Consider the following 13994-nt stretch of genomic DNA (forward strand, 5'->3'; position numbering starts at 1 on the left):
TACACTTGTTAAAACTTGGGCCGTCGTGGACAATGTTTAGGCTGGGACAGACTACCAAACGTTTCACTTGAGACGTGTATGATTTGTTTGCGGGTTTGAGCTGCATTGTTGGAATATCAAGAGGTCTGAAGACAAGCTCTGCATTTTTTCTGGACCTCAATGCTGACTGTCAAATTTTATTTAATAGTAGGAGCTTGGATAAACATGAACAGAAACATTCAGATTCCAAGTATTTTTCAGAGATAAATGAGTATTTTTCATCTGCTGTCACAAAGTATGTCTTAAACAACTCGTGGGATTTATAAAGTCTGTGTCTTTTATCCTTTGTTATTGTCCCAACTTACGTTTAACCATACAATTTAAGAAGTATTTAACTCTGTTTAATTTTGGTTTGACTTTCATTTATGGAACTGGAGATATCCCCCTCTGCTCATGGACCACAGCCTCCTGGTTTATAGATGTTTCTGTGTACATAACCAGCAAACTCTGTAATAAAGAGCTGATGCTACAGCCCACATCATTCCTGTGGAAACTGAATTAAATCCATCCATCCATCCATCCATCCATCCATGTCCTTCCAGAAGATGGAAACAGGAACTTCTTAAATCGGAGGTGTGGGAGATATTCCGAACCATCTTAGCTAATTCGTTTTATGTGGATGAACTCTACTTCCCCAGGTGATTGAGTCCTTATCTAGGTGAGGGTTGGAACATACAAGGACCAAGAGCTTCAGCTTCTTCTTTACCACGACATGCAGCACTCCCTCCTACCATTCCTCATGAACAATACACGTAGATTATGATGCACCTGACCTCTACTGTGCACTTTTTCCACTATTCATATGTCCAAATTCTTAATTCCCAACACAAGAACTTTAATTTTTTGTCCATGAAGTTGTGGAAGAAAGGTATAATTGTAAAAGATTCTTCACCTATTAATAGATTGCATGGAAAATTATTAATTAAGCTAAAAAATGTCAAATTTTGAACGTAACCATTGGTGCCAGAGGTGCGTTAGGAATGCCTTTCTTAAAATCCAAACTATTGTTAAAGCTCAGGCCTCCAGTGAAGACGTGTTTTTATGCTTCCTTCAATGAGAATTTGAAGGTTATTTGGTTGCATCGGTTCCAGCTGCTGAGCTGTATTAGAAAGCACAGCTACCGTATTCAAAATGTTCTATTCTAATAAATATCACCATAGAGTCTCCGTCAGGAAGACCCTGAGCCACTCCAGGCAGACGCAAGTGTATGGTTTGGAATGGGGAGCAGGAGGAACCAGTGTTGTAAACCGATACGACTTCCCAGTCATGACCTCAGCCTTCAAGTATGAAGTATTCTGGATTTGATGCAGGGGTTTAAAAGCCCGGCTTTACAGGATAACTGAGATTAATGATCGTTTGTCTCTGTGGAAAAGGAAAAGGGATATGTTGCATTGCAGTCTCCATATGATAACAGATGTCCAGGTTGGAATTTCAGACCAGTTGTCTTCCAGTATAGCTCTTTTAGGCTGCGGCTATACCTCACATGACTGCTGGAAGCATCACTGATCTTTTCTGTAATGGAGCTAACTGAAATACGCATTTCATCCCGAACCTTCGACGCTTCTAATAACATTTTTGTCCCCCTTTCAACAGGAGATGATTTTTCAGCCTCTGCCTTTACAGCAACAGATGTTCTCAAGCTGTTCGCCAAGGACTTCTGGCCTTATGAGGTAGACTCACGTCACCCGGATAGCAGGTGGTCTGGAACAATGAAGGTCTCCACAGATCTCCCTTGAGGTATTAGGGGGATGGTACAAGCCCCCTCCCCAGGGTCTCAGCTCTCACCAGGTTAGTGATAATGACTCCCCCCATGTCCTGTCCATTAGCTTTAACTACTTGGGGCCTGATGTGATTGAAACACTAAGGAGCTGCTGCATGCTACACTGCATTTACGATGAATGCCTAAAACAGTGCTGCGGGTTAAGGAACCTCTGAGGTTTATTACTTTCAGATTGGTCAAAGACATGTTTTTCTAACATATTAGGACATATAGGTATTTAAACCCATGAAAGAAGATGCTTCCAGTTAAATGTGATTTTTTGTCATTTCTGGTGAGGGGTAAATCAGGACATTCCCACATTTATTCCTGCTTAAAATGACTACAATCACACAGGTGCAGATGTTAGGAACATCCTTACTCAGCATATTGAAAGAGGTGTGTCATCTGGAATATTGATCTTTGGACAGATGAGTATTAAATTGAATTATTTGGACACCAGAACAAAAAACACCTTTTGGCATAAATCAAACAAAGAGCCACTGTGAAGCTTGGAGGTGGAACTGTCATGGTTTGGTGATATTTTGTGGCAGCAGGACCTGGCCAGCTCATCATCATAGAACCCACCATAAAGCCCACGATCTGAGGCGGTAGAAAGAGAGACAGAGAAAAAGAAAGGAAATAGACTTGGTTGGACAGTAGGGAAAGAAGGGAGCAAGGTCACCAAGAAGAACATGAGCATGGAAGGAAGAAAGGACAAGTTGGAAAGGAAAGAACATTCATGCAATGGGACAGGGAGTAAAGTCTGAAAATCCAAATATTTCTCCACTCACGTTCAGACCTGGAAATTAAAGAAGTCAAAATCCCCACTATATAAGATCAGGTTTAATCTATAAATTTTAGTGGCATAAAAACCATGTAATCCATCACTCCCAGTCTGTTTGTGTTCAGAGGAACCTGCTCCTCCTTGGTAACACATGGTCTTCACCCTGCAATGCCAAAAGAAAACCAGTGCATCCACTTTTCATGAATGTAGCATTTTATGGACAGATAAACCCAATGCACTGTGGTGAGATCTACGCCCACATTTACAAAGAATCCTGAGACTAAAAGCAGCTCCTAGTGACGTTGTTCTAAGAAAAATTGTAGAATTTCTTATAAATTCTACAATTTTTCTTTGAATTTTCCCTCGGTAAGATAAATGTTATTCACGAAGCATCTTGGGCTTTCATAGAGCTCCTAATGTGAGGAAATGTTAAAAGTAGTGAGGAGGACAATGAACCACAGTGAATTAAATGCTACCGGCTCAACCGCGCAGGGATCCACCTCCTTCACAGTTAAGTAAATAAAATTATATAACAATCATACAATTATTAGTAACGAGATAACATACTAAGATAAGAAACTTTATCATCCCCCTTGGGCGAAATTAAATAGTTTCAGCAGCAGGACACATTAAAGGTGCACCTCTAGTAAGGTAATATTAGGAAGGATAAATAAATAATAGAAACAATGATAAATAACCATGAATAAAATGTGAACAAAATTACAAACATTATAGTGCAGAATTGATTAAATATTTACAGACTGAGAAATGCTTTCTAAATGAAAATTTGGCAAAAATTCGAAAAACTTGAATGTATAAATATATATATATATAAATATATATAAATATATATATATATATATATATATATATATATATATATATATTTATACAGTACAGACCAAACGTTTGGACACACCTTCTCATTCAAAGAGTTTTCTTTATTTTCATGACTATGAATATTGTAGCTTCACACTGAAGGCATCAAAACTATGAATTAACACATGTGGAATTATATACTGAACAAAAAAGTGTGAAACAACTGAAGATATGTCTTATATTCTAGGTTCTTCAAAGTAATCACCTTTTGCTTTGATTACTGCTCCGCACACTCTTGGCATTCTGTTGATGAGCTTCAAGAGGTAGTCACCTGAAATGGTTTTCCAACAGTCTTGAAGGAGTTCCCAGAGATGCTTAGGACTTGTTGGCCCTTTTGCCTTCACTCTGCGGTCCAGCTCACCCCAAACCATCTCAATTGGGTTCAGGTCCGGTGACTGTGGAGGCCAGGTCATCTGGCGCAGCACCCCATCACTCTCCTTCTTGGTCAAATAGCCCTTACACAGCCTGGAGGTGTGTTTGGGGTCATTGTCCTGTTGAAAAATAAATGATGGTCCAACTAAACGCAAACCGGATGGAATAGCATGCCGCTGCAAGATGCTGTGGTAGCCATGCTGGTTCAGTATGCCTTCAATTTTGAATAAATCTCCAACAGTGTCACCAGCAAAGCACCCCCACACCATCACACCTCCTCCTCCATGCTTCACGGTGGGAACCAGGCATGTAGAGTCCATCCGTTCACCTCTTCTGCGCAGCACAAAGACACGGTGGTTGGAACCAAAGATCTCAAACTTGGACTCATCAGACCAAAGCACAGATTTCCACTGGTCTAATGTCCATTCCTTGTGTTCTTTAGCCCAAACAAGTCTCTTCTGCTTGTTGCCTGTCCTCAGCAATGGTTTCCTAGCAGCTATTTTACCATGAAGGCCTGATTCACACAGTCTCCTCTTAACAGTTGTTCTAGAGATGTGTCTGCTGCTAGAACTCTGTGTGGCATTGACCTGTTCTCTAATCTGAGCTGCTGTTAACCTGCGATTTCTGAGGCTGGTGACTCGGAGGAACTTATCGTCCACAGCAGAGGTGACTCTTGGTCTTCCTTTCCTGGGGCGGTCCTCATGTGAGCCAGTTTCTTTGTAGTGCTTGATGGTTTTTGCGACTGCACTTGGGGACACTTTCAAAGTTTTCCCAATTGTTCGGACTGACTGACCTTCATTTCTTAAAGTAATGATGGCCACTCGATTTTCTTTACTTAGCTGCTTTTTTCTTGCCATAATACAAATTCTAAGTCCATTCAGTAGGACTATCAGCTGTGTACTGTATCCACCTCCTGCACAACACAACTGACAGTCACAACCCCATTTATAGGCCTTGAAATCCCACGTATTAAACCTGACAGGGCACACCTGTGAAGTGAAAACCATTTCAGGTGACTACCTCTTGAAGCTCATCAAAAGAATGCCAAGAGTGTGTGGAGCAGTGATCAAAGCAAAAGGTGGCTACTTTGAAGAACCTAGAATATAAGACATATTTTCAGTTGTTTCACACTTTTTTGTTCAGTATATAATTCCACATGTGTTAATTCATAGTTTTGATGCCTTCAGTGTGAAGCTACAATATTCATAGTCATGAAAATAAAGAAAACTCTTTGAATGAGAAGGTGTGTCCAAACTTTTGGTCTGTACTGTATATATATACAAATTAGACAAGATACAGTAATAATCTAAGCACTATATATATGGAAGGAAGATGTAAATAAGGTGAATCAGTATTTGCTGTCTTGTTCATGATGATGTCAGCAGCCTTAGCCTAAATGGTCATCTCCAACGTTCCCCGTCTGTGGAGAAGTTCTCTGGTGTTCTGCTATCTCCTCTCTAGCCTCTGAATGCAGCAGGAACCAGAGCTGCTCACATCCCAGGCTGGTGCTGAAAGCAGAGGGAACGACGCATTGATCTGCTGAGAATACCTGTTTATTCCCACCGTGATCCCAGGACCAAATCTACCTTTCAACACTCCTCTCTTCTTCTCCACCAGCAGGCTCTGCTCCTCTGTTCACTTCAGTTTTCTCTACCTTTTGTTCTGGTCGTTTTACCAAACTAAACCTCTTTATACAAGAAGATCACAGTAAAATGCTGACAGGTGATAAATGTCAAATGAAAATGACCAGCATGGCAAGTAAACATAAGCAAATCAAAATAATGAGCATGTAAATAAGCTACGTTCAAACACGTTGATGCTGTGTGACAATTTAATTTTGCCAAGTCATAATTTACACATTTCTGAATTCCACTGGTGAATTTATCTCCATTGATTACTAGGAGCACATTTTTTTTAACAACCAATCACAGCTCTTAGAAGACAGTGTCACACCTAGCACTGGGGTCAACCACACCTCAATAAGATGGGAATTTCCGTCATCTCCTCGCTCAGAGCTGCTCTCAGCTGCTAGCTGAATCACTGAGGCTCAGACTCCTTGGCAGGAATTTTTAGATTTAGATAAAAGCAGCTCTCAGGACTGAGAATCTTGGACTACAGGTCCTGGGCTGTAAATCACTGGTCATCAAGGTAGGACTAGAGGCCCAACACATGCATGACTAACTGCATCAATGCACCCAGCCATTAGCTCTGCTGGTTGCTGTAATAGTCCTAAGCTTGAACTTCACATTGCAGGTTTCCTACTCTCACTTTCTAGATTTTCTTAGCTTTCAACTTATCATTTGCTTGTGGACAACCTTCAAGTGTACAATACTTGGACTCCATCTGGCCTGGATAGAGTACTTGTTGAAATCTAATACCATATTTTTTTTAAACAATTAAAATGCACACTCAAAACATTAGTTTAACAAAGTCCTTTTAAAAGAGGCAAGCTGCTCTAAAGTTTAGAAACTCATTTAATATGCCCCCTTATTTTAGTTTAAATGACAAACTCAGTCTAGAATGAGCAAGAAAAGAAAACAAAGCATTAGTTTCATTACACTGGGCAGAGCTCATCTTTTGGCCAAGCAAGTTGTGGAAAAATACGTTTTTATGTTCACAAGTCTAGGAAAGGTAAACCTGAATTTTCATGATTAAAGCAGTTTAATAATCATGGCCAGCTGAATGTTAATATTTGTCAAGCAAAAGGTACATGGGCTGGTCTTACGGCTCCCTCTAGTGGAGATTTAAAATCCATGCCAACGAAGCAATTTTCTGGTCAAAACCATTTAATAGAAGTTTAAAACAAGGCATTTCACATAAGATCATTTAAAATATTGCTGTACAGTTTCCAAAAAAAAAAAAAGTCACTCCCAAATATGCAAGCAAACCCAGTAAAACAGGAACTGTGGACATTTACATAACTGACCATCTAGAAGCCTCCTCTGCAGAGGTTGCCTCAATATTCAAGGTGAAAACATGCAATATTTCAGTTATCTTACAAGCTGTGCATTCATGATTTAAAGAATAATGCACCAACATGAATGGCTAAAGGAATCAAGAGTCAGTTGGGAATTGGATTACACAACTTCAGGATAGTCAGCACAGGTACATAGAGCAAGTTGGTTGAATGTACAAGTCCACAAAATGTCCAGCTGCGGCGAGTCTTTAAAAGATTACACTGTACAAATCAGCACACTGTGCCAAACACTGTTCTCACTGAGCAGCCTGCTTTGCAAGATCTTTAACCACTGAAGACTTGAGCTGAGGGATGATGGCGATCCTCATCTGTTTTGAGGTGGAGTATTTACCTTTGACAGCCTGCAAGACAGTAAAGAAGGGTTCAGTTTGGCATCTAGGTGGCTAAAAGTGTGCAGCTTCATCTCAGGTTAAAAGAAACAGCTTACCATGTGTTTTGTCAGCCCATCATTCACTTTCACGACATTTTTGGCAATGTGTGCCATAACAGGAATCAAACTCTCTGCTGTGTAGTTCATGTAGTGCTGCAGAGTGACATCCTGAAGGGCAAAAGGACAAATTCAGTCTTTGGTCCCTTAGCACTAGCTTACCAAATATATATATTTTTAAGTGACTATACACACCCATTCTCCTGCATTCAAGATTTTCAGGGTAAGTGCCAGAGCAGCACTGGCTACTATAGAAGGTGGGAAGTGAACCATCTCGTAGTCGATCATGGTCAGCTCCAGGAGGTATTTGGCCAGGGTGTGCTGCTCCGCAGTTACCTGAGAAACAAAAGCAGAACCGCTCAACATGGCAGCCTGTATGTTTCAAGACGCCATGGAGCATAGCAACAAACCTCGTAGATCTTTGAGGCCCGTCTGAGGAACTGTAGAGGCATAGGACGGCCAAGCTGAAACTTCAGCACCCGGAGGATGGTCATCTCCATGTCTCTGATCTGAGCAGTGGTGTAGGCCCGGTCAGTCACGTAGGCAAAGTCTGAGATCTCTGGTGGGTACATCTCCTCATACTTTGAGGCGAGGAACATGGCCGTCACTCCAACCAGCTGCAGTTGCTTCTTGGGGACTGGGTGGTCCTGTTGGAGGTCCAGCCAAAGGCAATCATTAGAAATAGTGATTACTTGATGCTGCATCAGAGATATGGTCTTGCAGTTACCTGAAGAAACCGATCAATAATCCCCACAGTCATGTACATAGTCTCCTGCAGGAGCCTGAACTTAAGGTTGACCTGCACCAGCCAGTCAATGAGAATGGCCCTCATGTTACTGGTAACCTCCTGCCCTTGCAAGTAGTGGGCTCTGACGTTCTGCTCAACCTGTGACCAAAAATTAAAAGTCAACCATGTTTTTTCAATTTAGACTTGAGTCATCCCAGCATTAATTTGCTCACCTCAAGCTGACAGAGATACTTATAGATGTCCTTCACGTATTCGCTGCAGAGCATGGGGTTGTCATAGTCATCTGCGTCAACATCCCTGATGGCGGTGTCGAGGATAACGTCTGAAAACGCCTGACAGAGGTCAGCTGGTTCACAGCCAGAGGTCTCCATGGGGGTGGGAGACATTGTCTCCGGCTGAACCTGAAAGAAGAGAGTAGTATTATAGTTGCCGATTCCCAGCAGTTGGCCAGTTGGGCGTCATGACCACCAGCATGTGAGCAACTCACCTTGACTTCAGGCACGGGTTCAACAGCAACATTTGGCTTTTTGGCCTTTTCGGCTTTTTCAGTGACTTTCGTCTTCTTTACTGCCTCCAGCTTCACATTCTGAAGATGAATAAAATTACAGAACTGGAGAGTTAGTTGCACTGTATAAAAACCTGCATCTGCCACCAACGCCTGACCCCCTGTGTAGTAGTAGTAGTAGTAGTAGTAGTAGTAGTAGTAGTAGTAGTAAACTCACCTCAACCAGACAACAGATTTTAGACTTCTAACAGTTGCCACAGAGTACAAGTTACAACCACTATGACTACTTTTAATTTAAGACTGAAGTTTAAACTGCTTATTTAAATTGCTTGAATATTTAAATTAAGTGTCATGCATTAAAAAATTGGCACACCACACATTTTTTGGGCTGCTTTGTTCAATTCAAAATTGAATTTAAAACCAAAGGAAAAGTGCTGCAACCACTTCCAGCTCACAGATGCTAAAGCTCAATGTAATCTGCTGGGTTTTCTTAGAAAATATTTAACCAGTTTGAATTACCAACTGAATCTGACTGCACTGTTTGATAATTGATTTGATTGGGATGTATGTATCCGGCTTAAAATCTGTATGATATGACAGAACTGACTTTGTAAAGGGCCTTGAGATGACAGGTGTCGTGAATCGGTATATATAAATAAAACTGATTTGCATTTTTTGTAGCGACATTTAACAACCTTCATCATGCAGAGGGGAGCAAATCCAAGATACTGCTTTATATGCAGATTTAGGTCAGTAAAAGAGGGACATTTTTTTTTTTTTTAATTAAGATCAAGAATATGTACAATGAAAATTTGATTGACCTTTAAACCCATACAAATTCCATTCTACTTCTATTGTGTACTTTTGAAAAACAAAGTTTATGGCAGCACTTTTACAAGCCCACCCCAACCATTTAATGATAAAAGGGCTTGCCAGGTTTCTGCGAGCATCAGGAAGCCCCAAACCTCGCTCTCAAAACAGTATTAGGAGTTTGTGTTCAGCGCCTGCAGGAAAGGCTTGACGTCTGGAAGCATTGCAGGACTAGCAGGTCTTATTAAGCATTTGAGTCCTACTTAATACCCACCTTTGTCGGATAGGAGAACAAGCATTTAGTAGCAGCGCCGCCTTGTTGAATACTAGATAAACGCTGTCCCGAAAGCAAAACTACCTTGGAAATGTCTACACCTCTTAAAGCCCGTTATGACAATCATAATGAAATTATACCAAACAGGCTTTCCTTAATAATGCGTTGTCGCCTTGAAGAAAGGAGTTTTACCTTCTTCAGGTTCTCTTTGTTAGCTGCGATGTTTCCGATCTCACCCAGCGCAGCCCGGGGTTTCAGTCCGGGCCCGGCCACCGAACAGGCCTTCACTGCTCCGAGCTCGGTCCTGGTGGAAGCGAGGCGATTCTGCAGATACAAAAACCCAACATGGGTTATCTGATAGCCTGATATACCTGAAGACGTCAAGCACGCTAAATAGCATTAACGTGGAACTTATGAAGCAGGACGAAACAAAAAAATACCGCATTTTAAATGTTAAACACAACCAGGTTCGGCCAAAGATGCTTTAAAATCGTGGAAAGCTCACTAGAAAGGAATAATTACTCACTCTGGTCACTCGAAGAGCCATTTTGAACTCTGCGTGGCTCCAGCGAACAGTCGTATAGAGTGGAAAAATTGGTTTGGTGATGAGCTCTGCAGTGTTGGTTTAAATCCTCGCTCGCTCAAAGCTCATTGGCTGAAAGATGAATCCTCTGTGGGTCTGATTGGTCGAGCGCAGTTGCTTTAAATGCGTTTCCTGGACAACCGATGGTGACGTGAGACCTGGATGTATTTCCTTTTCCTGTTACGTGTTTATTCTTGAGATCAAGAATATTAAATTACTTTTATATTAATACTACCTTTATATTTGTTTGTTTTTCCGACCATTTTCTGTAAAGCAGAAAGGTTTTTGAGCATTAAAGTTTTTACCACTTTCTACAGTTATTTATATCTAACCTCGAGTGTATGACAACACAAAACATATTATTTACTTTCAAGAAATAATTAAGCCAAAATGGAATAGTGATGTATGGAAAAACATAAGTAGAAACATAGTAGCGAGGTGCTACTAATCATTCAATTCAAATTCAATTCAGTTCAAAAATACTTTATTAATCCCAAAGGGACATTAAATGTTGTTATAGCTCATTTTATGTACGTTTCTTCAAAGAGACATTGTAGATGCTGATGGCTGTGGGCAGGAAGGATCTCCTGTAGCGCTCCGTCTTACAGCAGATCTGAAGAAGCCTCTGACTGAAGACACTCTGTTGTTGTAGGACAGTCTCATGAAGAGGATGCTCAGGGTTCTCCATAATGTTCTTCATTTTATGAAGAATCCGTCTTTCCACAATGATCTCCAGAGGTTCCAGAGGAGTCCCCAGAACAGAGCCAGCCTTTTTTATCAGCTTTTTGAGCTTTTTTAAGTCCCTGGCTCTGATGCTGCTTCCCCAGCAGATGATGGCAGAAGAGATCAAACTCTCCACAACAGACTTATAGAAGATCTGCAGCATCTTGCTGCAAACACCAAAGGACCTAAGCTTCCTCAAGAAGTACAGTCTGCTCTGTCCCTTCTTGTAGATGGCTTCACAGTTGCATCTCCACTCTAGTCTGTTGTCCAGGTGAACACCGAGATATTTATACTCCTCCACCACCTCCACTTCTTCTCCCATGATAGAAATAGTTTTTAACTTATTCCTGTTTCTCTTAAAATCTACAATCATCTCCTTTGTTTTAGTCACGTTCAAAATGAGATGATTGTTTCCACACCATGCCACAAAGCGGTCCACCACCTTCCTGTACTCAGCTTCTTGTCCATCTCTGATCCACCCCACGACTGCAGAATCATCCGAGTATTTCTGCAGATGACAGGAGTCTGTCTTGTACTGGAAGTCTGAGGTGTACAAAGTGAAGAGGAAAGGTGAGAGTACAGTCCCCTGTGGTGCTCCTGTGCTGCTGACTACCTGGTTAGACTCACAACCCTTCAGTCTCACAAACTGTGGTCTGTTTGTCAGGTAGTCTTTGATCCAGGAGATTGTTGAGGCCTCCACCTGAGTCTTCTGGAGTTTCTGACAAAGCAAATCAGGTTGGATTGTATTAAATGAACTGGAGAAATCAAAGAACATGATCCTCACAGTGCTGCTGGCTTTGTCCAGATGACAGTGGGTTTGTTGAAGCAGGTGTATGATGGCATCTTCAACTCCACAGCAATAAGAAAACTGGAGGTCCTGATAGTTCATTGTTTACTTTCTCAGGTGGGCCAACAGGAGTCTCTCTAGGACCTTCATGATGTGAGATGTCAGGGCAACAGGTCTATAGTCATTGAGGACTGATGGGTGAGTTTTCTTTGGTACCGGAACAAGACAGGAGGTCTTCCACAACAGTTGTCTCTTCTCCTGATTTCTTGAACAGGCTAGGCAAAGGGAGCATCAGCATCTTCTGATTTAGTTAAAACAAACATGTAGAAGCAGAAGGGTCCATGGTTGAGGTAGAAGATAAAACATTTGAGGTGTGACAGAAAAGTTGTGGGTCAAAGGAGGGTGGGATGTCTGTTTGGCTGTGAGCAGGAGAGGAGGATGCTGAGCTTGTTTCTGAACTGGATCTATAGAAGAATATGTTTAGTTCATTGGCTCTGACCAGACATCCATCAGTCTGATCATCCTTCTGCTTAAAGCCTGTGATCTTCTTCATCCCTAACCACACATCTCTGATATTGTTTTGTGGGAGCTTGCTCTCCAGCTTCTTGGTGGGTTTTAATTTAATGCCAAGATGGAATGACACTAGCAATGAAGCAATTGTTAAAGTTGTAGAAAATAACCTACAACACATAGAAAATAATAATGATATATTAGTTGACATTTGTCTTATGCTGCCAACTCCATCCTTAGACGGTGAGAAAGATTATATGTAAGTGCAAAACATTTAAGGCTGCTGCTAATCTTCCTGGGATTGGATGTTCCAGCTAGTTTCCCCTAAATATTCATGAATTGAACTGAATTGAAACAAGTTGAAAAAGTGTTGCTTATAGGATTGGATTGGAGAAGAAAACTATTTCTCTCTAAAAATAATATGGCCATTAGACTCGGCTAGGTTTGCAAAGTCGCATCTGAATGAACCACAACCAAACACTACATATCAGCACACCTTATACCAACTGAACGAACTCCTCTGTGTACTTAAGTATTATAGAGTCAAATGTGAAGCCATCTGTCTGACAGATTAATCTTGGGCCGTCAACAGTACAACGATCCCAAAGACAGCAGCAAATCTACAACGGAATGGGTGAAAAAGAGAAGAATCAAGATATTGCAATGGTCCAATCTAAGTCCAGACCTGAACCTGATTAAAATGCTGCTCTTCAGAGAGTTCTACAATAAAAGCGTTTGCAAACTACAATGAACTGAAGCAAGAGTTACCCAAAATTGCTCCACAATGATGTGAGAAATTACTATGGAGAATTATTGCTGCTAAATGTGGTTCTACAGGAGAAAACTGTAAAAAGTGCATCTAGTCTCATTATGTGTGAAAAATACAGATCTGCAAAGTCAATAACTGAACTGGACTCTTGATGTTATTATTCCTGGTGGGTAAATAGTGCTTGATAAACATGAAGCTCTCTGCATGGACTTTTATATTGTAGCCCTTTGTGTGATGCAAATTCATAAGATCATAATCATATTCATTGGGACCTGAACCTTGAACTTTTGGGTTTGCAGCATTAATCACTGGTTCTTCTAAAGCAGTTTATTTAGCAGACTTGTTTTAAGGAAACAACAAAAAGCCTGCAGCACCCTGAGAAGAATGATAACATATCCTCCACAACTTGTACCAACAACAACAAATGTTTAAGGTGGTGAACATTCCCTCCTTTAATACACATCAACAGCAACATGAAACTGCAACCCAGAAAAGCAGCTTTGCTGTTTTGCAATGTGCTGAAATCTTTGGTGGCCGCCATCCAATCACAGGATCACAATTTCTGTGACATCTACCAGAAGTACAAAAGAGCAAAGGCAATAGGAAGTTTCGGTCGTGTACGATCCAGTTCAAAATGCTAATTCATTGAAATGAACGATGGGAGGCTGCTGGTTTAGTCTTTATTGCGATCATATGATCAGAATGTAAAATAAAGAGGAGTAAAAGAATGACAGACACAGCCCAGTCAGCCAGCAGAAGCCCCAATCCATACTTACGTATGAGGTCCATATGGGTAGGAAATGGGCTGAAAACAGGCTCCATAAGGGATTCTTCATGGATTGTCTACTCACTGCTAAAAAGGAAAAATGGCCCAGGAATAATTCAAGGAAGAAAAAGACTAGCTTGCAGTGTTGACTTGGTCAAATTCTTATGATCCCAATACTACACGTCTGTGGGATATATTGAACAATCAAGCCCCACCTTCCCCATCCTAGCCATTATTTTGTTATGGGGACCATATGTGTTGGATGTTGGCCAAGAATTTGTC

The 13994-nt window shown here is 41.1% G+C and overlaps 1 protein-coding gene across 1 annotated transcript; it reads right to left on the bottom strand.

Annotated features, from left to right (window-relative positions):
• Window positions 1-6601: 6601 nt before the first annotated feature.
• Window positions 6602-10246, bottom strand: ccnb1 (cyclin B1). Its single transcript, XM_047371956.1, has 9 exons — window positions 10101-10246; window positions 9767-9898; window positions 8473-8571; window positions 8198-8386; window positions 7965-8123; window positions 7648-7884; window positions 7433-7573; window positions 7238-7348; window positions 6602-7151 (listed from the first exon to the last, which is right to left on the bottom strand). The coding sequence occupies exons 1-9, from the start codon at window positions 10119-10121 to the stop codon at window positions 7047-7049; spliced, it is 1194 nt and encodes a 397-aa protein (XP_047227912.1). The 5' UTR covers window positions 10122-10246; the 3' UTR covers window positions 6602-7046.
• Between the last annotated feature and the right edge of the window lie 3748 nt (window positions 10247-13994).

This window comes from Girardinichthys multiradiatus, chromosome 8 (genome assembly GCF_021462225.1).
Source record: "Girardinichthys multiradiatus isolate DD_20200921_A chromosome 8, DD_fGirMul_XY1, whole genome shotgun sequence".
Classification (NCBI taxonomy): Eukaryota; Metazoa; Chordata; class Actinopteri; order Cyprinodontiformes; family Goodeidae; genus Girardinichthys; species Girardinichthys multiradiatus.

Excerpts from the sequence above, each read along its gene's own strand:
- ccnb1 (XM_047371956.1), bottom strand. The coding sequence starts at position 10,121 with ATGGCTCTTCGAGTGACCAGA. Across the intron at positions 9,899-10,100 it reads TGGCTCTTCGAGTGACCAGA|AATCGCCTCGCTTCCACCAG; the intron begins GTGAGTAATTAT and ends TTGTATCTGCAG. Across the intron at positions 7,574-7,647 it reads GGGCCTCAAAGATCTACGAG|GTAACTGCGGAGCAGCACAC; the intron begins GTTTGTTGCTAT and ends TTTGTTTCTCAG.